Raw genomic sequence first — 25,738 nt, forward strand, 5'->3', positions numbered from 1 at the left:
GAACCTCCAAATAACGAAAATTCTATCCGAATTTTAATACGTAACTAAACAAATGTCATATGTCAGCATGATTGGATGATGGACGTCAGCATGATGGACCTCATTTACTAAGCTCTGGAGCAACTGCACTTGCAGAGTGTCTATTTGCCTTTATTATTATTATTATTATTATTATTATACAGGATTTATACAGAGCCAACAGTTTGCGCAGCGCTTTACAACATGAGGGCAGACAGTACACTTACAATACAAATCAATACAGGAGGGATCAGAGGGCCCTGCTTGTTAGAGCTTACAATCTAGAAGGGAGGGTCAAGTGTCTTTAGTAAATCAACTCCACTATTACAGTAGCGGGCAATGCACCTGTACTGTAGAGCACCACAACATGTTTACTGTGATTGGGTGTGATTTTCTGTGCATTAACAAGCAAACATACATATTAAATTATATAGTTCCTGTTTGCAGGAAAGCAAAATCGAATGGTTTTCATGAGTCATTACACTTTGCATTGCTCTACTAAATCAACTTGCCAGAAAAGTTAACGTATTTGTATTTTCTATAAATAATCACTATCTGAAATGATCTTCAGCTTATAGTACATGAATATTGCAGTCACCTGTAATGGTATATTACAAAGGACCCAAGACCCAGAGTCAGGAAGAGGACAACCAAAGATACAGCGATGGTAACACTACGAATCCTCATCTGTGTTGATCGTGGCTCCCACCACTTCAGGTCATCAAACTGGCATTGTTCTCCCAAATACCCGTTCACACAGCTGAAATGTGAATTAACATATTATGATATTCACACGGAGAAAAATACGTTTTTAAAATAGCACAATGTGCTTACACTCATTTTAAACATTCCAAACAGTCACAAAAAGTATTACTAATATACTTAATTTGTTTAAATGGTGTTGTAGAGGACTCTGCCTAGCTTGCCTGTGGCTGCGGCAGTGTGTTAGGCCTCAGGCATTCCGAGTGCAGCTGTTATCATTTACAGTTCTGCTCTTTTACCCTGGACAGCCACTGGTATGTCCAAATGCATGCAATTATTTGTAGTGTAGCATTAGGAGAGCTGAAACACTGTCTACTAACTGATATTATGTAAGATACCACTAGACAGACACTTGGAAGAAAATTTGTTTGAAAATTCTTTTAAGTAAAAGCTGTTCCAGACCTGCAGGCTAGGCAGTGTAAACTTCTTATTGTTATATTTACAAAGGTGCTGCAGAGGGGAAGGCAGGGACAGGATCAGGATACTACATACAAGGCCTCATGTACACTGGGCACTAAGCCCCAGTAAGGCCCCTTTCACACTGCCGTGACTTGAAAGTAGCGCAATTTTGCTGCCATTTTACCGCAAATTTTCAAATTCGCCGGCGCAATTTCAGGCAATGCCTGTGTAAACGTCAGGTCTATGGACCTCAACTCACATCAAAGTCGGACCAAAGTAGTACAGGGACTACTTTGAAGTCAGTGCAACTTGAAGTCGCACAGATATGAATGATACTCATTGGAAATTACGGGGTACGACTTGTCATGCGACTGTGCAGTCCCAAGTCGCAGGACAAGTTGCACAAGTGTGAAAGGGGCCTTAATGAGAGCCCAGCATTTTGGTGGGGGCAGAAGGTGCATGCACCACCCGGCTCCACTGCACACAGCCTGGAATACGCTAAAATGCCAGGATTTCATACACCAGGGCAAAATGCCCAACATCCAGTATGCAGGAAGCCTAAAGGTGAATATATATTTTAGTAACTGATATAACAAAATCATATACCCAAAAACAGAATAAAATCAGTGAGGTTGATTTACTAAAACTGGAAAGTGCAAAATCTGGTGCAACTGCGCATGGTAGTCAATCAGCTTCTAAAGTTTTTTTATAAATGTATGGCTGCAGCACATAAGCATTTCAGTGTATACTCTCGGAACCTGTATAATGCCGAGTATAAAGTCAGGTGCTGGGACGGTATCATTTTAGTGCACATATGTAGGACTTATATTATCAGTGTCTGTCCAATGGTCTCAGAAAGAAGATACCAGGTCCAGAAAAAAGGACGAGAGTGGCAGCAGCAATGGTGACATGAAGGAGAGTGCCAGGTCTTGCATAGCTGGAGCAGGCCAAACTAGGAGGTAAGTCTGCAATACAATGCTGTATATACTTGCACAAATGCTCCAGGAACTTGCTTTCATGAAATCTGAACAAAGCACATATCTGTGGTGTTCACTCGCACAATTTGTCCTGGTGACCATACAGGAAGTCTACCAATGGGGACATATGTTCTGGTGACATTTTAAAAAGGCATTTCCTTCACTTTGGAGTGATTTGCTCTCACATCCTGTCTTGTCTACAGGAGTGAAGGGAAATTACTTGAATCAGAGTCAGAAAAAAAAAAAAAGGCTTAAAATATACTTTTAAACAATTAGTGCATCACCATGCTTATATTTTCTGTGTGTACGAGTTTATTTACTGTGTAGAGCCCTAGCGTATTGACACCAGCCTTATTTGGGGTAATGTTCACAGTGCACTACAAAATCAAATTGCTGCTATTTTTGCTTGGCTTTCTCAGTCTATTTAATGAGACAACATCGCCACCTTCTGGATTTTAAAAGAAATAGCATTTAAGTTCTAAACCTAGTGTGTGTTGGAAACTTAAATGTGATTGACATGTAATATCTTGACTGTCATATACAATCCAGTCAAATTAAATAAAACAATGATGAGTTTGCACAAAACATTTATATAATTTTTCATTCTATCTAAACAGATTCCAATCCAGTGTAAAGATCTCTATGGCAGCGAGTGGTATTGTACATTCAGATTTTTCAATGTATATGGTCATCTTACATTTGCTCGATGGGGGGACTTCCTCTTACTTTCTGCCATGTCATTGAAACCGGAAATTAGGGCAAATATCTCTAACAGGGACACAGACAGCAATAAAGAAATACATTTGTTTCCTAAATGTACACAATGTAACTGGATACTAATATTTTTAGGTAAACTTGATCCAGGGACTATCCTATTGACTCTTATGAGATCAGGAAAGAATTTTTTCCCCTACTGGAACAAATTGGACCATGCTATGATGGGTTTTTTTTGCCTTCCTCTGTATTAACTGTGGGTATAGGATAGGGTTGCTACCTTTTCTTCAAGCCAAACCTGTAACACTTTAGCAGCCTGGGACACCTTTAGGTGCCCCAAGGAGAGGAGTACTGCGGTGCGCATAGCGTGCCACAGCTAACATTGGGTGTGCCCAAAGTACTCTTGCTGACATCATTGCCATGCCCCCAGTGATACCGAACCCCCAGACAGCCGCCTGCAGTTCCTGGAGGGCAACAGATTTGTGCGTGATTATCTTGGTTACTTGCGGAGCCACAGCCCATTCTGAATAATATGTCCGGGTTTCAGTATGCCTGAAACCCGGACACATGATTTAAAACCCGGACTGTCTTGGTGAATCTCAGGCAGGTGGCAACCCTAGTATAGGATTGTGTTTATGGGATTGTATGATTTATTTTTTTGCTTCCCCTTTTAAAGGTTGAACTTGGGTATTTTTTCAAGACTAACTATAAATTTGTAGAGTGGAGAATGATTAGACTCCCTATCATCACATTTTCATTGCTGTCTGTCCTTAACAACTATAACGAAGACCAAAAGGGAGAAGAGATCTTTCCAATTCTTCCCCACTAGAAGATACAGAGTGCCCCGTGTTAATGCATGACCTGTAATTGTGAACAATTTAACAAAAAGGATGAAAATATGTTATAAAGAAGGAATAGATACTGGAAAAATCTGACAAAAAAAAAAAAAGTGACCTAAAGGGAGGAGAGCAATGTATACACAATAAAAAGTCCAAGCAGATACACCTGGTTGCCTGTAAATTACAGATCTAATTCTATTGACTTACATGCATCCATATTCTTCTACTGCCGGTAAGTAGATGCACACACCCCCATTATAACAGTAGTCATCATAGAATTCAGGGCAATTCTGTATATAGCCGCTACCCGAAGAGTTGTATACGGTTGGAAAAAAAGTGCTGGTAGGTGTGGTCAACTCTGAAAATAATGTAATATTCAAACATTAGCAAAAAACGAACCATTATTCCAACCTCTCACAATATATACCAATGAGTTCCACATTACAGCATACAAGAGATATATTTCAAGCCAGTTAGCATGGCAGTCATCTAAAACTGAACTACATTAAACCAATTACACCATCTCCCATATATTCGAGTCTGTGTACATTGACAATACAGGTTTACTGTTTTGAGTAAACATATTCAGGATGATATAACCTGCATATGTTATAAAATCGTGTTATAAAATAATTTTTTATCCTTTCCATCAATAGTCACTTTGTTTTGATTTCCAATCAGACACCCAGCTGTGTCAATACAGAGGTTGTTCCAAGCACTAAGGTGTGCTGGAGGGTCTCTGAACATGCATGACATGAGGGTCAGTGGAAGCCTTCCCAAGCTGAAGCAATATGTAAGGCAGGGTCAGATTACAATCATGTGCCCTCAATAGTGTTGCCCCTTTCACCATAATGTAAATTTTAAAGCGGTGTTCAACCCAAAACAGAAATGTAATGATATTGCAGCTTACCAATTTTTAAATGTGGTGGCTGCGTTTGTTTTCCTTTTTAGGCTTTTTTGCTTTATTTTAACTTGGTGATCTGACTGCTTACAGTCTTACACACTTCCTGCCTAAAGCCTCGTACACACGATCGGACTTTCCACCAACAAAACCATGGACTTTTGTCTGAAGGGCGTTGGCCCAAACTTGTCTTGCATACACACTTCCACATAATTGAATTGTTGGCCAACAATTGCGAACGTACTGACGTACTACGTGGTTTTTCAGCTCTTTAGCGCCACCCTTTGGGTTCCTTATGCTAATTTCGTGTTAGTAGAAGTTTGGCGAGTGTCAATTCGCGCTTTTCTTTTCGCGCTTTTCATTTCGCGCTTTTCATTTTGTTTCTGAACAGCCGTTCATCAACCAGACATGTTGCGGAATCGGAGGAGATAACGTGTTATTTATTATTGGCCTTGGAGTTATTGCTTTGACATTTTTTTGGTTGAATAACGCTTTGATTTGGTATATTTTCTATATTTTTGGATGCATAGAATGCAATTTTTGGTTAAGTTCTATTGGCAGATAGCATGTCTAATTTTATTTCTTTTCTTATTTTAATGCACAATAAAAAAATTGTGGAGAATAATACTTGGCTATGTGTTTTACTTCAAATGACAGTTTGGGTGTAGGCAGTTACATTTAAAAAAATACAACGTAAAATTGACAAGGGACACCAACATAGTTGTATCTTTGATCTTAAAAACTACGGGATAATGGCCTTGCCCAAATAATAATAATAATAATAATAATAAAAATATATATATATATATATATATATATATATATATATATATATATATATTAATCTTGATCTCACTAGATAAAAAAAGCCTTTGAAAATTTGTTTGCAATAACTCCATCAGTATCACCAGCAAAGCAGCTTCATTATTATCCCATTAAAGAAGAAGAGAATGTGCGCTGCAAGATTTCAATATTTCATAATTTGCCGCATCACGAATGTTAATTCTCCATTACGAACGCTAGTTTACAAGACCGACCGCTTCTGGCACATCCTTGCTCCCGAGCATGCGTGTTTGTTCTTTGGACTTTTGTCCGACTGACTTGTGTACACACACTCGGAAAATCCGACAACACACATTTGACCGTGGAAAAATTATAAACCTGCCATCCAACATTTATCCACGGAAAGTTGGCCAACAATTGTCCCATGAAGCATACATACGGTCAGATTTTTCCGCCAACAGCCTGTCATCACACATTTCCTCTCGGAAAATCGTGTGTATGAGGCTTTAGGGTGTCTGCACTCTGGATGGAGAAGCAACAGAGACACCTTTGGACAGCAGCAGTGTCAATCTGAGGACAGGGTACTGTTAGAAGGCCTAGAAGATGGACTTTACTAACAAATTAAAGCAGAACTTCAGCTAAGAAATTAAGTGAAATAAAATGCAGCGTAATCCTCTAAAAAAACAAAACACTATTATAAGGACATGTGAATCATGTGTAATACCACTTAAAGTGCCACTAACAAAAATAAAATTACAATGCAAATGAGTGTATATGAATGGTGGTGATACCTTCTGCTAAACAGGGTGAGCAGGGTCTAAACACCTCTCAATCCAATGTTGCAACACAGATCCTTTAGGAACTCCAGCTAACACTTATAAAGTAGTAGTTTTTTTTTCCTTTTGGGATAAAGATTTTACATAAATAAATAAAAGTGATCATTAAGCACCCCTGTCAGTGTCAACCCTCTAACTGCCACTTTTGCTGGACAGCTTGATCTGCTAAAGGAAGTTGAAACATAACAGACTTACTGGCCGGATCAACAGATAAAGGAAAAAAGCCTTAAAAGAAAACCATATTTACTTGGAGCTCATTTGTAAGTAGTGGGACCATGTGATGACCACAACTTGGCTGATTATGCCATACTACCAGTATGTCCAAAAACTTATATGCTGATATTTATTTCCTAGACATGTATTTTGCATAAACTCCTGAAGAAGTGAAAAGAGAGTCACGAAACGCGTTGGTTTTTTAAATGCAAATTGCCAACTATGTATCTATATGTGAAATATATGAATTGTTTAATGTCCATTGTTCATCGTGTATTTATATTTGGAATGTATATATAATATAATTATGATTGTGAAGGAATTTATGTCTTCACTTACTATATATACTATAAATTAGAGCTATATATTTTTCAACTGGATTTTATTGTGTTTGTAATCTGTAGTTATGTGTATTTACCATACAGTATTTTCATGCATGATGCACTTCCTTTAAAGTCCCAGGGCGAATGCTTTGATATTTTGTACATGCCCTTTTGGTGCTCTAGATCACATTTTATTTTATTAAAAAAGAAAATAAATGCAGCCACCACATCTCGGAATTGGTAAGCTGCAATGTAAAAAATGTCTTGGTTTTGGGTTTACTACCGATTGTATGTAGGCTACTGATGCTCCTATTTCCACAGTAAAGGTAAAGGATAACAGAACACCAGACGACTAAGACGTGGAAGGTAAATAATGTCTTGGACAGGACAGGTAAGAACAATTAAGTGGGTTGTAACAACTTGTACTGTCCAAGTCATATATGTTATATTATACAGCAAATACATCATGGAGCAATATATTTTATTATTTTATGATAATAACGATGTTTTCAATTTTAGGCTGTATCTGGGCACTATATTCTGGGGATTCTGTATATGCACTTAGAAATTTAGGCATAAAAGAAAAGATTTGCATAGCTCCACTTACCTCCCTTTTTTATTTATGATAGATACTGTGACATTTTAAGAAGGCAATCATAGCGCAAAATAAGGCATACTTTGACAAATGTAGGAGTTGGAATGAAAATGTATGAACTGGTAATACCTCTTGTCCTTAGTAACCGCTTCACACACTTGCCGTGGATATATGTCATGGCACCTCAGTAAAAGAATGCAGGGCTTAGTGGGAATGGGTCAGAGCTTTACAGCACTGTGACTCCAGCACATTTATGTCATAGCTCCACTACGACTAGGCTTTGCAGAGGTACTGACAAGAGCTTTAGTCCAATCTGTGTGTTGCAAGTATTTACCAAAGGAATACAGACTATTCACTTAGCAAAATGAATGTTCACTTTGTAGTGTGTACGTTTATTTTGCAATGTGACTTTTTACTTAGTGTAGTGAATAAGGTTTATAAGAAGTGTTAATTGCAAAATCATCCAACCATGTGCAAGAAAAAATCCTTTATTTCTTTTTTTTCTTAATTACAGTAATACCTTGGATTGCGAGAATAATTTGTTCCAGAAACATGCTTGTAATCCAAAGCACTTATATATCAAAGCAAATTTCCCCATTTTCCCCATAAGAAATAATGGAAACTCAGATGATTCATTCCACAACCATTTATTCATATAAAAATGATTATGGTAATACAAAATACAGTATAAAGTGTACTGTAAAAATAAAACAAATTAACCTGCACTTAAAAAGACAGTACAGTATAACGTGTACTGTAAACATAACATTAATTAATCTGCACATTACCTTTTTAAAAAAGAAGGATCACAGTTTTAATGTAAAAAAAAAGAATTACACTCACAATGTTAAGGAGTCTGGTGCTCATCCATGTAAAGCCGCTGTTGTATACAGTAAACCGCTGGTGTATATATACAGTAAAGCCGTTGGTGTACAGTATACAGTACTATATGTAGCCAGAGGTCCAGGGGCGCTGGTGGAGAACTCGGAGACACTCGGGAACTGTTGACATCACTTCTGGGTGCTTCGAACGTGCGTTACAACCGCCTCAACCAGCTGGGAGTGTCTCCGAGTTCTCCAGAAAGCGCTGGGAGCCACCAGCGCCCCCGGACCTCTGGCCACATACAGTACTGTATACAACCAGCAGCTCTACTGTATGTATATACCAGCGGCTCTACTGTACGTATACACCAGCGGCTTTACTGTACGTATACACCAGCGGCTTTACTGTACGTATACACCAGCGGCTTTACTGTATTAATACACCAGCGGCTTTACTGTATGTATACACCAGCGGCTTTACTGTACGTATACACCAGCGGCTTTACTGTATTAATACACCAGCGGCTTTACTGTACGTATACACCAGCGGCTTTACTGTACGTATACACCAGCGGCTTTACTGTATTAATACACCAGCGGCTTTACTGTACGTATACACCAGCGGCTTTACTGTATGTATACACCAGCGGCTTTACTGTATGTATACACCAGCGGCTTTACTGTATACAACATGTCTACAGCATGGATTTCAATGTTTTGTTTTTTTTAAGCACATGATTAGAGCCTGAGGCTCTAATTGGCTTCAAAAAGGATGGGCTTGGGGCGCAGAGCACTGCTCCCCTCAAGCCCACCCAGTTGTGTGATATTAGCAAATCAATATTCGCTAAAGTATTCCTGTTTCTCCTCCTAAGTCCTAAGTCCTGATTGGCCAGGAGGAGAAGCGATCACCAGGAGTCAGAAGGAGACGCAGAGTGGGAAGCTGCTGAAGCCATGACCTGGGTGGTTCGATCGAACGACGGTGGGTGTAAGCGGCGATTGATCGAGCGCCAGGGGTGGGGGTGGTTGGCTGTTTGGGTGGGGGTGGTTGGCTGTTTGGGTGGCCCCCCCAAAAAAAAGTTGAGGACCACATGCCACTGTGCGTTACTCGCAAACCAATGTATTACTGTATTTATTTCCCTTACCTGTGATGGGGTATTGAACGTGAAAACAGCTTCACATTACTTACAAGAAAGATCTGTAATTTTAACATGCATATTTAACTGCTCAGCTCACCCCTTCATGTTGTATTAGTTCCTACATATGCAGGTGACATGAGCTCCAACCTATAACCATGTGCTTGTAAAAAATGATCTGCTCATCCCCAACATAATGACTGTATAAAAGTTCATATAATTGAATCACAATCACGATAGTGCATGTTCACACTGTGCTGTTTCTCAGTATTACTGTTTGCTTTTAACAGAGCCCATAAAATGGTTTTAAACAGGCACTCTGTTTGGGATGTGCTAATCGTTTCACAAAGATGTACTTTTAACAAGTACTAGCATACTACCCCTATTTCAAATGCAGCTGTAACCACTATACATTTTAGCATCACAATCTATGTCCATGAGCTGTTCAACTACAATGTGTATGTTACTGGAAATAAGTAAAAACACATACATAATTAATAACATAGTAGCTGCATTTATATATACTCAAAAAGCATTAAGCTTAAAAAAAAAACAAAAAAAACTTTAAAAGTAGATTAAATAAATAGACGAATAGTAGTAGAATACTGATTTTCTACAGAAATAATGCCTTTACTTTCTAAATGATAGGAAGAGTAATCATGGTCATAAAAAGGATTAGATAACACACTTCATAGTAAATCAAAATTTTAAAGGTGTAAATGAATAGCATAATACAATATGAAGAAATAGAGAACCGAGAACAATTTATATAGTTAATCACTTAAATCTCTAACACTGGATGTCAATTACGCCAAATGAAAAGAAGTGGAAAATGAAGAGACTTAAGAAACAATCATGATTATGGAGATTTTTAGAAGATTATTCCCAAACAGCAGCAGGAGACATATGAAAAGCTTATTAACTATGCAGGGATTCCTTGGCTCCACTGTAAGACTTCTATGGTTAACCACTATCCCTGTGCTCACTTCGCTTTCCCAGCGTCAGGCTTCTGTGAAACAACTCACCCAGGCAGTTAGTGGCAGTTCCAGGAATCCCATTACTACATATGCAGGTGTAATTCCCTGGTGTGTTTGTGCAGAGGAACTCGTCTCCACATCCGTGAGTGCCCTGGGTGCATTCATCAATATCTACCGCACAAAGGCATACAGTAAATACGATTATAATACAGACTATGACAACATAGAATCATATATTTTACGTACATATGTGTATTATTTGTGTTAGCAAGTTTTACCAGCTTACTTATATTAGACGAAAGAGGTTGTATTAAACAACATATAATACAGTGTTAGTAAATTGGGTAAAAGCATGGCAGTTTTGTGTCTGATGGGCTGCACTAAGCTCCCCGTGTAATGTATCGTATAATAAATCATAGATGACAAGCTCTTTACTCCTTTAGTACAAGAGTAATTTGTGCATTTCAAACACCTAAAGACATTTCATACATGTGTAGAGACTTAACTATGCAAAGACATGCCTCTTTCAATTAAAACAAAGTGCTCCTATCCCTTATGCTCTACTGCCTTAACTTAATGCATGACTACACCCAGTGGCGGCAGCTTCCGGTATCTGTTCAAATTTTGTTCAAAAAGGCTTCTGACTGCACCCACAAAGTAGCTCCTTAGACTTCTGTGGGGCTGTGGCCAATGGCAAGAGACAGAGATGGCTTCATAGAAGACTATGGGATGCTAACGTGTAGACATGGCCAGCATACAGAATGCTTTTGAAACAGGATGTAGACAAACATTGGAGGCCACTGGATCTAGGTGGGTATGCTTCTTGGGAGTGCACTTTTTTAAAGTGCACTTTTTCTTTTAGGCTTATCCCATGCATTGCTATGTCACAGCTAGAGCAATGCATGGTACACACATGATATGTAGCCATGACCCACTCAAAGAATGATCTCCAACAAAACCCAGCAGATATTATAACTTTTTACATAAAAACTACTTTATACTTTACAGGTCCTTCCTTCTCTTGTTCTGCAACATGCAGAAATACACTTGATTTCAACACCCTATAAATCTGTACATCCAGTTTGTACTTGTTTGAGTTACACAAGCTTGTTTTCTAGCCCCAAAAATTGGCTATGATGCCCCTTTTTTTGACTGGGGCAGAACGGCATCCAATTAGACAACAAGACTTCTCTTACCATGATGAGTTGGAAGGAATGGGGATGGGACTACCATGACACAAAGGCATGACTCACTCAAAGAATGATCTCTAACAAACACTAGTACGTATTTTAACTTTTTATCTTCACAAGTTAAAATAATTACTGGTATTTTAACTTGTAAGCACCCCTTGTACACATATGGGTACAAAAGGGGACAGCATGGGAACAGGATCCCTACCTGTATTAGGGTTCCTTTCCTCCAAGCCATTTAAACGCTCTATACCACCCCCATGGTGGCAGTCAAACTCCTGCACTCCGTATCTTTAACATTCCTGATCTTAAATGGTACCTGCAAAGATTGTCCTTTGTCCCCACTGCTTTTTTTGCTTGGTACGGAACCACTAATCTCTAATTTTCATCATGGATATCTCCAGAGTTATCATACAAAACAGAAATTCTACTATCTCCCTATACGCCGACGATATCCTTCTAATACAATATGAACACACTTGTATCACTACCAAATCTTCATAAGATTTTAGAGGAATATGGCTCCTTGTGGGAATAAAAAATGGACACCACCAAAACTGAAGCACTTCTTTTCAATGTTAGAGCTCCCCACTTCGGTCAGCTGGAATTTAATTTTAACTACAGCTGAAAGGCAGATTCCATTTAGTACCTAGGTGTACACATCATGCCTACTTATTAGTCTCTCTATAAACAATACTTACCCCCTTATGCAAAGATGTAGCACACAAATGGAAATCACACCCTCTATCTCTACTGAAATGAATTGCAACAATTAGGATGTCTATCATTCCTAAATGTCTCTATTTGTTTAAAACACTTCCTATTAGTGTTCCTTTAAAGATCTTTAAAAAATTCAGTTTGCCTTCCTTAAAGTGATTGTAAAACTATTTTTTTTTAAATAACAAACATGTTATACTTACCTGCTTGAACAGCCCTAATCTTCCTCTTCTCAGGTCCCCATTTGGCTCTTCTGGCTTTGCCTCTTCTCGGTGTGCTACCAGAGAAAGCTGCTTCCTATTATGGGACACCTGCAGGGCTTGATCCCGAGCCATGCTGCCTGCATCCATAGACACAGACAGCGCGGCCTGGTCCAGCCCCCCGCTACTTCGTCAAAAGGTTTGATTGACAGCAACATGAGCTAATGGCTCCTGCTGTTGCCTCTCTACCCTGGGAGGAGGGACAGAGAAGAGAGAGGAGAGCCCCTGCTCTAGGGTACAGCACTGGATCGACATTAGACTCAGGTGTGTATAAGGGGAAACTTGTGGGGGTGGGGGTGGGGGGTTGGAAGAGCTGCATTAATGTAAAAAACCTTCTGTCTTTACAACCACTTTCATTTCATATGGAACTACATGACACCGTCTCTTTAGAGGGCTGCTTTGCACACCTAAATCCCAAGGATTTGTTGAACTAATGGATATAACAGAATATTATTTTGCAGCCCACTTGAGACATCTGGTGTCTTGGGCCATGTTCTGGTCCTAGAATTGCTGGACAGAACCTGAGTACATTTGGCTGGTGCTCATTTACCCCAACTCTTTGCCCTGCAGCTCAGGATACACAATATCAGACTCCGATTTTCTGGCTCCAATGCAATTCACTAAACTTATCTGGTGGCAAACCAAAGACAAATTTAATTTGACATCCACAAAATCATTGTTGACATCCTTTTTCTGCACTCTGGGTGTCCCTGATAGCTCACAATCAAAAATTATATAGCCCTGGAGATTGTGCTCTCACCTAGATTCTATGCTTCTTCTGTTCTCCAAATTACAGGATAAATATAACCTCCCTTCCTCAACCTTTTACAGTTATGTCCAAATCCAACACTTTGCCCAGTTATTTACTAAATACTTTAAATTCAATCAGCTCACGCCCCCTTGGAGAAGATCTGCAGGGAGGATGATTCATATATTCAAAACAATGAGTACATTTCTTGAACATCCTTATATGTTGATAGGAAAAGGTAGGGGGACACGAATTTCCCTTGAAGATTTGGCTAATGTCCTGTCTATTCTATATAACATCTTAATGTGTTGGTATTATACTGTACTTCATATTTAATGTATCTCATAAATCCAACAGTCAGCAATATGGCCCACTTAGCAGTGGGGCTAATTATACCATATCTGGAGGGCCTGCTCGGGCACCACATCCTTCTGGGTGGAAGCCGTTGCCTTGCTCTCAAAACTAGCAAAAACTTTTATCACTTTAGACCTTCTGAGACACCTTTTGAGTCTTCCTATTTGAAGTGTAGAAAGTGTTTTTTAAAAAAAAATGATTTCCCATATTCTAACAGAGACACACTTCCAGATAACCACTAAATGGAAACCGACAACTTCCCCTGCTTTGCATGACTTATTGAATAAGATCAAAGAAGTAAGATTACTGAAACACTTAAGGCAAGATTGCACAACACATTGAACAAATTTAATGCTGTGTCGGGCATTTGAAGCACCTGATTTAAAACATGCGCTGACCTTCCTCTGTAATTTCACTGTGTACTAGATGGCTCCCTTTTTCCCCGCATATTCCTGCCCCATTTTCTCTAACCATTCCCTCACTCCTTCCCTTACATCTCTTTTTTTATGTTTCTTTCTTTTGATATTGTTTCTCCACTGGTGTTATAACTACGTCAACACTACCTGCCCTCCACATACTAACAGACGTGGTTACCAGAAGGGCAATGTTGACCTAAATTCCTATGTAGTCTAGGACTCTATTTAACTGTTATTTCTCATAGACTCATTGAGCATGTTATGTACTGTGATCTATCATGTTTCACATGACAGAGAGTTTGTTACCCTTGTATGTGGATCTTTCTACATTTATCTTGTTATTTAACAAAATTCCTAAATAAATTCTTAAATTAAAAAAAAAATTAAAAAATTCTTAACATAAAAAAAGAACTACTAGCATGGCACGAGTTGCTGAGCTGAGTGATAGCAGACTATTTTAAAGCAGCACATATATGTAACATAATGCTCATATACTGCATTTTTACTTCATGCAGCATATGATTAGTTGATAAAATTAAGAGTATGGCACAATCCTGTCCTACTCATATGAGATACACAATGAACTGTTAAAAAATATAACAGAGTAAAAAAATGTAACCTAAAACATGTAACTCAAATAAGGGTGTTCCTTATTGTAGAGTGAGTGTGTCAGTGTCAGTTCAATGACGCTCATGACTATTCATCAGAACCAGTTATTTGATGAGTTTAACTACTGGGTCATTCTTGATTTGAGCCTTGTATCCATATTAAAGATTTCCAATAAATCTATGTACTTGTTCTATTTGTATCTATTTTGTTACAGCTGCCAAAGGAAATGAAGAGAAATGCAGATATAAGCACAAAAAATCTTAGGCTTTAGCCATTGATCTGAGGCTAAGGCAATATTCTCTTGTCTGTAGGCTATGGAAGAAACCATTAACAAATAAACAGCATAGAGTTTTTATGCTACATAATCATGTCATCTTTTCTTTATATTCTGAATATATTATATATTATAATAAGCAATACACTTCAATTTGCAGGCATCTCTAGAGCCAGATGTAATGGCGTATAATGTGCACTATCTTAACTGAATGACTATCCTTGTGATTAACTTTTTAATGCTACCAGACTCATTAAATAGGGCAGTGCAGGCAGGACAAAGTCCTGGAAAACCAGCAGCAACTAATAATCCTCATTTCAACAGTTTCAGTAACCAACTCAACAAAAGATAATTGCTGACTAATTGCTTTTATGCTGCAAAACATCAGACAGTAACAGGTGGTAAAGTGTGTTTGTAAAAGACACTCCATTCACCCATGAGCAAAGTCTCAGATGCGAGAACTGGATATATTTGCTTACCTGTGCACTGAAGGCCATTTCCATGGAAACCATCTCTGCATCGGCATATATAACCACCCTCCATGTTGATACACTCTGCATTGTGTGGGTCACAGGCATCAAAGTGTGGCAAGCATTCATCAATATCTAAAGTAAAGCATCAAGTTAAAAACAAACAGTAAGCAAGTTTTCACACTTTCCGAAATGCCTTGATTATACAAATGCCATGACTGAGAACTCTCATTATTAGTTAAAAGTTTTCGTCAAAATATTATATTGTTCTGTCTACATTAGGACTCATGAATACAGCTGTATCTGGCCGTATAGTGTAAATTCTGGCGTATTTCCCTGCCAGGGAGTCCACAGGTTACATGTACAGCTGCAAATTAAAGTCAATGGGGTTGATTTACTAAAACTGGAGCATGCTAAATCGGGTGCAGATTTGCAAAGAAACCAATCATCCAGGATTTTTTGTCAAAGCCTCATTGAACAAGCTAGAAGCTGATTGGCTACCATGCACAGTTACGTTAGATTTTCCACTCTCCAGTTTTAGTAAATCAACCCCTCTATGTGGCTATACATATTTATATGTAAGTACTTGAAGAAACACGCATATGAATATACGAATCTGGATGCAAATTTCTACCTCCAGAGTTGTAATGCCACGTACACACGATCGGAATTTCGGCCCGAAAAAGACCGATGAGAGTTTTTCATCGGAAAATGCGACCGTGTGTATGCTCCATCAGACTTTTGCTGGCCAAATTCCAGCCAGCAAAAGATTGAGAGCATGTTCTTAATTTTTCGGTTGGGAAAAGTTCCTATCCGAAAATGCAATCGTCTGTGGCAATTCCAACGCGCAAAATTCCTACGCATGCTCGGAAACAATTCGACGTATGCTCGAAAGCATTGAACTTCATTTTCTTGGCTCGTCGTAGTGTTGTACGTCACCGCGTTCTTGATGGTCGTAATTTCAGTGAACTTTTGCGTGACCTTGTGTATGCAAGGCAAAGTTGAGCGGAATCCCGTCGGAAAAGTCATCATATCTTTTTCTGACGAGAAGTCCAATCGTGTGTACGCGGCATTTGTCTGTATGCATGTGGGTGTTTTTGCAGGTACTTGGGTATACATGCTTATAGGCAGGTATGGCCATTCACTTCTACTGTAGAGGTGGCTATACGCATTATCTGTGGGCTCCCTGGTAGGGAAATATGCTGGGATTTACACCATATGGCCAGATACAGCCATGTGCATGAGTCCTTACAAGCAAATGCCTTTATAATCCTTCTGACTGCAAAGTATATAAATTAAGGAGATGAGTGGTGGAATGTGGTGTCCACTTCTTCACCTTCTAGTTTCTACTATTATATCAATAATGTGGCAGCTGTTTTTTTCATTGAGACATCAGAGGGAGGTTGAGGGCTGTCTGTTATTGGTAATGTAGATAGAGGTGCGTGATGTACAATAAATTCACCTGTGCCAAGAATATATGTGCGGAACAAAAAAAGTTAGTCAGAGTTTACATTCCACAGTGATGCATGTTTAAATAGTAAGAGATTTGTGCTGTATTTAAAAAGAGGTGTCACTTATGTATGCTTAATATAAAATAGTAAAATTATATTTTACACTAGAAATGTTCATACAATATTAATTACCATGGACATATGCGGCAAGCAATGCTATGCCTTTTTATAATGGCCAAAAAATTTAGCATTTTTATATACACAACTGTTATGGTTAATGTCATTCTGTATGTAGGTCTAAAGAGCAGTTCTCAAGGATTCAGGCATAAGACCGAACAAAGGAAAATCTCTTTTTAAATCTTGCATAATAATAATAATGATGATAATTATAATAGTTTGCATTCAGTCTTGATTCCTTTTACATTGTCTAGCCTTTACTGGAAAAATTACATAATATACACAACATAACATAAATATCTAATCTGGTAACCATATGTCTAGATATGTTTTTCATTCAGATTTTTATGTAAGGCACAGAACTTTGTCCATAGTTGCCAACATCTGAGAATGGCAGCAAACTACAATTATATCAAGGCGTATATATCAAGTCAAGATAACAAATATATTGTAGGAAATTAATGCAGATTTCCAAAATGCAGGCAATTTTACTGTAAGGCCCATGGCATATTGGTGATCTTGCTCCTGGTGACCATTTGCTTGTGTCAGAATAGCTCAAAAATGCTGAGAAAATTCTCACCTGTTTCCACATGTCACTCATTTGCTGGCTGGATGAGCAAGGGATCACTCCCTTGCTGACAGAATCATAGCAGAATGTCACTCACCAGCAACAGACTGACACCTTGCTTATCTGGTCAAAGAAGGTGAAGTGTATAAAAACAGGAGAGTATTTGTTCTGCCCTGTATAGTGATCTAGTTGCCAGGAAGTTGTCACCAGTTACAGGATCAATAATGTGCCGTGGACCTTAGAGTTGATCAGTGTTCAAAATTGGAGACATTGCTGGGGACACAATTTTCCAGGGACACATTTTCAAAACCTGAGCATGCCCTTAAAAATCAAAAACTGCTGGCAATCATGTTGTGTCTTCCTGCACTACATTATACAATAATAAATCCCTATTACACAAGTCCAGATATGTTGCTGAAATATTATAAACAAATATCTAGGGGTTTGCTCAAACCATGTCAATCTGCATAAATCAATGAGGGCTCAACGCAACAGCATATAGGAAACAATTGCTGTCTATGTTCCCTGTTCACACCATAATGCTGCATTGAGATTGGTTGCAGTGGATAGCAAAAAAATGCAGACACACATGTTACACTGTGGTTAAATGAAGTGTCATATTGTAACACTTCGGTAAAGTTGAAGAAAAAACAAAAAACAGTGTGATGCAACCACGCATTGCACCACCCTGCACCCCTACACAACAGAACCAACAATGGGCCTACTTTAAAAGGAAATACTGTAAAATGCACAACAATATTGATGTTGAAACTAAGGCTCCACTTTTCTGTAAAGAAGCTAGAATGCTTATTCTTATTCTATTCTGCAATCTGAGATAATCGATGTAAATACATCTTAATTAAAGTCAAAATAAGTAATATATTGACAAGACGAGATAGCCAAAATACAAACAGGAGCATGCAAACATGTATGCTCAGCAGAAATATGTTCCTTTCTGTTGTTCTAATGAATAAGCGCAGCGTCTCTGTGTGAAACGCGTTTACCTGTACCTGTTTGCCTGTCCTGTGGTCTAATTGATGTTACGGATTTTACAATTAAGAGATTCATCACTACCTCAGTGTGCAGCCATCCATTCCTTTTATCCTTTCCAGCACTGGCAGGTTAGTGTAGGAGTTTTGTGTTGGGCCTTTGGTGTAGGGTTTGATGTTACAGCAAACTTCCAAAAAGAGGCCTGTTATCCCTCACTAAATGAGTAAAATATACTATATGATCAAAAGTTTGTGGAAAGCTGACCATCACACCTATTTGAAGATCGTTGGACATCCCAGTTCAAAACCATGGGCATTAGGATGCAGCTTTCCCCTTTGCAGTTATAACAGCATCACCCTTCCAGGTAGGCTTTCCAGAAGATCTTGGGATGTGTTTATGGAAATTTGTGCTCATGTAGCCAAAAGAGCATTTTTAAGGTACTGATGTTAGATGAGAATATGTGGCTCACAATTGGAGTTCCGACTCATCCCATATTTAGAACTCTTTGTAGACGACTGAAGTTCCTCCACACGAAACATTTCAAACCATGTCTTTTTGAACCTGCTTTTTTTGTTGCAGGACTGATCTGGTGTGATATACACATACTTTTCACCATATAGTGTTTTTGATATGTCAGTGAGTATAATTCAATTGGAAGTCATTAACAACATAGCTGAATATGAAATGTGTTACAATATCCTGAGTCATTTACATGCTGAAATCAAAAGTAAGCTTAACTTTGAGGTTAAGAGTTATAAGTGTGATAAGTGTATACTGCGTGCAGTAAAAGCTCCTTTTTTGCCAAAAAATATCTGTCATGATTCCCTGGTGCCAAAACACTCTTTTCAGAAGCCATAAAGAAGCTCATAACGGTTGTTACAATTGGTCAGAACTGGGAAAACTGTTCATGAAAACACAACAGATATATAAAAATATCTTAAACCTGATGACAATTGTTACAATTTGTCAGAACTGGGAGAATTGTCCACAAAAACACAACTGATATACAAAATTATTCAGTGAGTTTTCAATATCTACAACATCTATAAAAACTGAAATGTCAGTTTCAGCTGGACGTATGGCTTATATCACACCATAATTCCTATAGCAACAGAGATGAATGGGAGCTTGTTTTAAGCCCCAAACAATGTAAATTCTTGCATATTCTAGGCACAGGGAATCTCTGTGAACCCACTGCATTTTACTTACATCATGGGTTGGGGTGATTTATTACTTGACATACATAAAAACTGAAAGGGTTTCATCATTTCTTTTCACTTGATTACTGCAGTGAAAATAAGTAAATGATTTGGTCATTACCATGACAGGACATGCCATTTCCAGTATAGCCTTCCAAGCATTGGCATCTTGGTCCATCTTCTGATGGCACACAGTAAGCATTGATATCACACGAACTGTCCCCACAGCCACTCTCATCTGTTTGAAGAACAAAGTTTATACCTTACATTTCTGCCAAAAAGAATTACAGACCCAACAGGTGCCCCAGCTATGTGACCTTTTTAAATTACATTTTCAGGTCAATATGGATTATTCTTAAAATACTATCATGGCAGCTAGTTATTGCAGTGCATTACCATCTATAGTTTCCAGAGACGCTTTTATTAGATTAACACTGAGTGTCTAGCTCAATGTGGCATTGAAATGAACACAGATCTACGAATTAAGGTGTATTGTATTATATGCCTCAATGACAAAACCATTGCATTTAATAATACCCAGCATTATTAAAAAGGAAGAACATTTATAACTAAAATTCACAAATTATATTAGATGCCGGAAATACAGCTAAATACATAAGGGTTGGTTTACTGAAGGAGTTTAGGCTGTTTACTTAGCTTTAAAAGGTGAACCTTTGACTACCCAACCATGTGAGAGGGTAATCATTTTTGGTGCCTCTATCCATGCTATACAGCATGAATAAACAAATCTCTTGTTGCGGCTTTTGTATTCGGATAGTCAGCCTTGCTGGATGATTGCATGCAGTCGTTGTTCAGCAGAAAACTATGCAGCAGGCCACCTACTTCAATGGGGTCAGCAGGGCCATCCACTGTGCCAATTTTGGATGGTTCCTCAGGAACCATCCAAAATCCTAACAGTGTATGGCCCACATAAGACAAGTGTGACCAAAAAAGCTAGAGAGAATGGATCTCTCTAGCAAGGACATAGACAAGAAAAAAACCCAAACAGGGGTTCTAATCCTTCCCCATTCCTTCCAAAACTGAAAAAAATGTATTTGCTTTACAAGTAATAATCTAGTTTAAAAATTTGGATTACTTGGATGTATCTGCCTACAGGTATACCACAAGCAACAGGACAATGCCTGTTCAACATAATTGGTTTGAGCCAGTGACTGTTGAACAGTGACATTGGAAGCAGCATGAGAGTAAATTCTAGAACAAAAGCAAGGTCAGCAGTGGTAGTCAATGTGTATTTCACAATGTGTAGAAGTTGGAAACTGAGCATATGAAGCAAAACTACATAAGAGTTTAATCTTTAGTGAAAACTATCAGTAGCCCCAGGATTATGTGTAAATCTAAACTTTTCCTGTAAACGTCAAGTTAGGCCCTGTAAGCGTCAAGTTAGGCCCTGCCCCTCGCTTTTTCTGAGCCTTCCTTCGTCCCTTTAACCACACGGACCAGTAGCAGAACAGTCGCTGGGACATGGTGTATCCAAGTTTGGCTTTTTACTAAAAAGTCAAGATATGAGCTTAACTATATTTGTCTGTATCGCTGACTGTACTAATTATTTTGACATTCATTATTTATCATATCCTCAGTTGGAATTGCCTAGGATTATGTTAAATAAATGTTGTAAGAAACCTTTCTACATAGAGTTGACTTTATGTTATTTTTTTCAGGAGAATTGCTTTGCAGTCAGATTATCTACTGTATATCTGGAGATGGCTGAGTAAAAGAAATATCTAAACTTTTTAATATCATGTCATTTGTACACTACTCTTAAAAGTAGATTTTGGATAGATTAAGCCACAACAGGAAGTGAGAGTAAATTCATACAAAGTGAGGGAAATCCATGATTGTCACCAGGGTCACCAGAATTAGGCCCCTTTCACACCAAGAGCGTTTTGCAGGCACTATAGCATTAAAAATAGCGCCTGCAATCCGCCCTCAAACAGCTGCAGCATTGTCTCCAGTGTGAAAGCCTGAGGGCTTTCACACCGGAGCGCTGGCAGGGCGGGAAAAAAAGTCCTGCTAGCAGCTTCTTTCGAGCGGTGAAGGAGCGGTGTGTTTACCACTCCTCCACTGCTGCTCCCCATTGAAATCAATGGGGCAGCGCTGGGATACCACCGGCAAAATGCCGCTATTGCGGCGCATTGCAGGCGGTTTTAACCCTTTCTCGGGTGCTAGCGGGGGTTAAAAGCGCCCCGCTACTGGCCGAAATGCGCCACTAATCCGACGGTAAAACGCCGCTAAAAATAGCGCCGTTTTACCACCGATGATATGGGCGGCCCGGTGTGAAAGGGCTCTTAGAGTCCAAACTGGAAGATTTTAGCTCTATTCCTGTTCTGGTGACAACTCAAAATGTTGACACTAAATAATTAAAACAATGGCAAGTGGACAAGATGGTACAGAATCAGTGTGTAAGAGTTGCTTTACTTCGCTTCAGGGCATATCTTGTTTTCTAGACTTTGTCGCAACCTGCTGCCTCAAATTTTTTTCAACTACAAGGCACCAAAAATATGCCTATAGTGTTTTTTATGCAATCAGCACATGTTTTTGAAGTTTTTATCACTGTCTGTGCCCCCTTCAGGTAGAGTCATTTTGCTTTTTGTCCTGGTGACCATTGTTACTTCCACAGACCACGTTGGGATATCCAAAATGTTCCAATTGTGAACCAAAACATAAGTTGAGAGTACATTTTAGTAGCACCTGTTCAGGTGACAAATGTCCAACTGTCTAATAGGGGAAGTCCATTCATTTTGTAGAGATGGGAGAGTTCTCGGTGGGAGAGAGATATAGGTTCTATTCCTAATGATAGCTGGGGCGACATTTTCCAATCCCTTCAGAGTGTTTTCTTATCTCCCTCTCATAGACTTACGCAGGTATTTATTTTACATAGAGTTTATAAAACTCCTGAATTTCTATTTAAAATTGGTCTGAAAGATGACCCTTGTTGTGCTAGGTGTGGATACATCTGGATTCATCTCCTTATTCATCTCCTATGGCATTGTCCCAAATTGAGAAGGTATTGGGCTGAGGTGGTAAGGACTCTAAACAAGCTTTTAGGGGTTAACTTGCTGGTTGGCCCGCTTACCTGTTTACTTGGCCATGCTGATTTATCTTTAACTGCTCTTACTTGAGAGCATTATCTATAGCCAGTAGAATAATTGTACTTAAATCGGAGTTCCACCCAAAAGTGGAAGCTCCACTTATCTGTCTCCTCCTCCCCTCCAGTGCCATTTGGCACCTTTCTGACAGGAACCTGTCCCCACTTTCGAGAGATCTCACCGCAGCGAGATCACTCAGAAGTTCGGCCCCCCTCCTCCTTCCCCGCCACTGGGCCATTCCAAAAGCGCAGTGCGCAAAGCTTCACTGCCGGTTTCCCTTACAGGCAATGGCGGTGGCAGAACCCGAGAACCGATGGAAATATCGGCTGGGGTGCCGACATTGCTGGATTTCCAGGACAGGTAAGTGGGGGGAGGAACTCTGCTTTAAGTGGACTACCCTCTGCCCCTTCTCTTTCTGAATGGTTAGCAGAGCTCAACAAATATATTTTCTATGGAATACATACCTATTATTTCAGAAACTCTTTACGGAAGTTCGAAGCAATATGGTCCCAGGGGATAGAGTGTATGTATCCTAAACTTTGATAGAGAGTATTTGTTGATCTTTTTTTTTTTTTCATATGATGAGTGCACCCCTTTTCCCCCGGAAGGTATTGTGCTGTTGGATTGTTTGTTCCACCCTGATGGGATGGGTAGTTATTTTATTTTTGTATTTGTGTGTAGAATAGAAAAAAAATAATTTTTATTTTAAAAAATCTGAATAAAAAGGAGGAAAAAAAAAAGAGTTGTCCTCTCATTTTCTGCTGCATCTCCCGAAATGAATGAGAAATCTCCTCAACTGGATGAGGACAGCAAAAGATTGCTTGTATAATTCTCTGAGAAAAAATGTGTTCCTCCTGAGTCTGTGATTGAGTGTAGTCATGTAAAAATGTAGGTGTCATGCTGAATAAGGCACAGAGTTCTGTCAAGAGATTTTACACTTCTATTTCTATGCACCTGACTGACTGCTGTCTACAAAAGTGATAGACGTTTAAAGTGGTATTAAACAAAAATACATATATTTCAGCTTACCAATCCTAAAATGTGGTGGTTGCATTTTTTTCCTTTATTTTGACTTGGTGATTCAACCAGTACCACACTTCTGTACTAAAGTGGTTGCAAACCTCAGACATGAGTTATAAAAAAAAGAATATTCTCCCGTAGTGCGTACTTGTTTCAATTAAGAGCACTAAATATAATTTCTGTCTGCTGCTTCATTCCTCTGCTATCAGCATGAGTCACTTCTAAGAAATTTTCCTGACACCAAGAGAAAAAAAGGTGACAGGGGAGGGATCTCCAGCTGATTGACAACCTTAAACTGTTCCTGTTTGCTGTGTGAAGGGGGTGAGTCCCTTTTCACCAATCAGCTCTCCTCACTGAGATCTGTAGAGTGGTACTCCAGGTCTCCGTCCCTTTTTTTCTGACAGCTCAAGGAAGCTGTAGAATTATGGACTTTAAATGGATGTAAAGAAGAGAAGACTGCATATAAACAGGTACAACTTATGTAGGAGGAGTTGTTTCACCTCTGTGTATCACCTGAGGCCAGTCACTTCACTGGGTATATGTAAGGGTTTACATCTACTCGTTCTGGGTGGACATCATATGACGGCTTCCCAGAACGGCCGATCTCGTGTGCCCGCGCTGTGTTGCTAGGACACGGTGCGACCCTGATCTCTGTAAAGGGCCACGGCTCTTTCACCATGTAATCGGCTGTGTCCAATCACAACCGGTCACATGTAAGCACGAAGATGCCGGTAATTGGCACTCCTCGCCTCACACTCAGCCGATCTGCGGCATCTCCTCGCAGAGGACATCTAGATATGTAATCAGGGCACTGATAAACAGTGCCCTGATTACAATAAAGCCCCCACAGTGCCAGCAATAAGTGCCCACCAGTGCCAGCAATCAGTGCCCACAAGTGCCAGCAATCAGTGGCCATTAGTGATGCCAGTCAGTGCTGGCTATCAGTGCTGCCAATCAATGCCCATCACTGCTGCCCATCAATGCCCATCACTGCTGCCCATCAATGCCACCCATCAATGCCCATCAGTGCCCATCAGTGGCGCCTATCTGTTCCCCCCAGTGCCAGCTATCTGTGCCCACCAGTGCCGCCTATCAGTGCCCACCAGTACCACCCATTGGTGCCCACCAGTGCCACCCATCAGTGCCGCCTATCAGTGCTCATCAGGGCCACATATCAGTGCCATAATCAGTGCCCATAAGTGCCGCCTCATCAGTTCTCATAAGTTCCACCTCATCAGTGTCCATCAGTGCTGCCTCATCAGTGCCCGTCAGTGAAGGAGAAAAATTACTTGTTTACAAAATTTACTGACAGGAACTAAGAAAAACTGGAAGCTAATTGGTTTCTTTGGAGAGCTGCACCAGATTTTGCACTCTCCAGTTTTAGTAAATGAACCCCATTGTCCTTGAGAATTTATCTGTATGTTGCTTGGGATGAAAAATGTTTCCTTTGGTTTATAACACTCCAATTTAATGCTAAAAAAAATCAGCATAATTGTTTTGCAAGCACCATATAACTTCAAATAGCACGTGTTTCACCTAATATATGCAATGTGTCTTAAAAATATCTAATATGTTGTGATGGTTTGCAAACTACCTGCTCTGCTGAAAACTTTTTTTTATAATGTAATATTTATATTATATTTATATAACTGTTTGATACTATATTATGTGATAATAATTAACACTTGGCAGTAGTACCCCTTGAATTTTTTCTTTTTACCATACGAAAAGTGCATGTTTCGTATTAGACATTACTAACTATCAGGGTGGTCTATGGAAGCTGAGCCACAAAGTAATAACAATGGCTATGCTGAGAAGCATATTTGCGTATTCATCTGCAAGCTTTTTAATTTCACTGTAAATAAACAAAAAGGACTGTGCTAAACCTTCACACTAC

General features: G+C 39.2%; 1 protein-coding gene across 6 annotated transcripts in view; it reads right to left on the reverse strand.

Annotated features, from left to right (window-relative positions):
• The window catches only part of EGF (epidermal growth factor), a 196,526-nt gene that overhangs the window by 22,391 nt on the left and 148,397 nt on the right, over positions 1 to 25,738 (reverse strand). For 5 of the 6 annotated variants that reach the window (XM_073602421.1, XM_073602404.1, XM_073602394.1 and 2 more), the window contains 5 exons: positions 19,836 to 19,952; positions 15,339 to 15,464; positions 10,340 to 10,462; positions 3,917 to 4,067; positions 617 to 778 (listed from right to left, as the gene is read on the reverse strand). In XM_073602421.1, the coding sequence (XP_073458522.1) occupies positions 617 to 778; positions 3,917 to 4,067; positions 10,340 to 10,462; positions 15,339 to 15,464; positions 19,836 to 19,952 (679 nt within the window). The remainder of the gene's footprint in view (positions 1 to 616; positions 779 to 3,916; positions 4,068 to 10,339; positions 10,463 to 15,338; positions 15,465 to 19,835; positions 19,953 to 25,738) is intronic. The other variant, XM_073602430.1, reaches the window with a different exon arrangement.

Source organism: Aquarana catesbeiana, linkage group LG01, assembly GCF_042186555.1.
Source record: "Aquarana catesbeiana isolate 2022-GZ linkage group LG01, ASM4218655v1, whole genome shotgun sequence".
Lineage (NCBI taxonomy): Eukaryota > Metazoa > Chordata > Amphibia > Anura > Ranidae > Aquarana > Aquarana catesbeiana.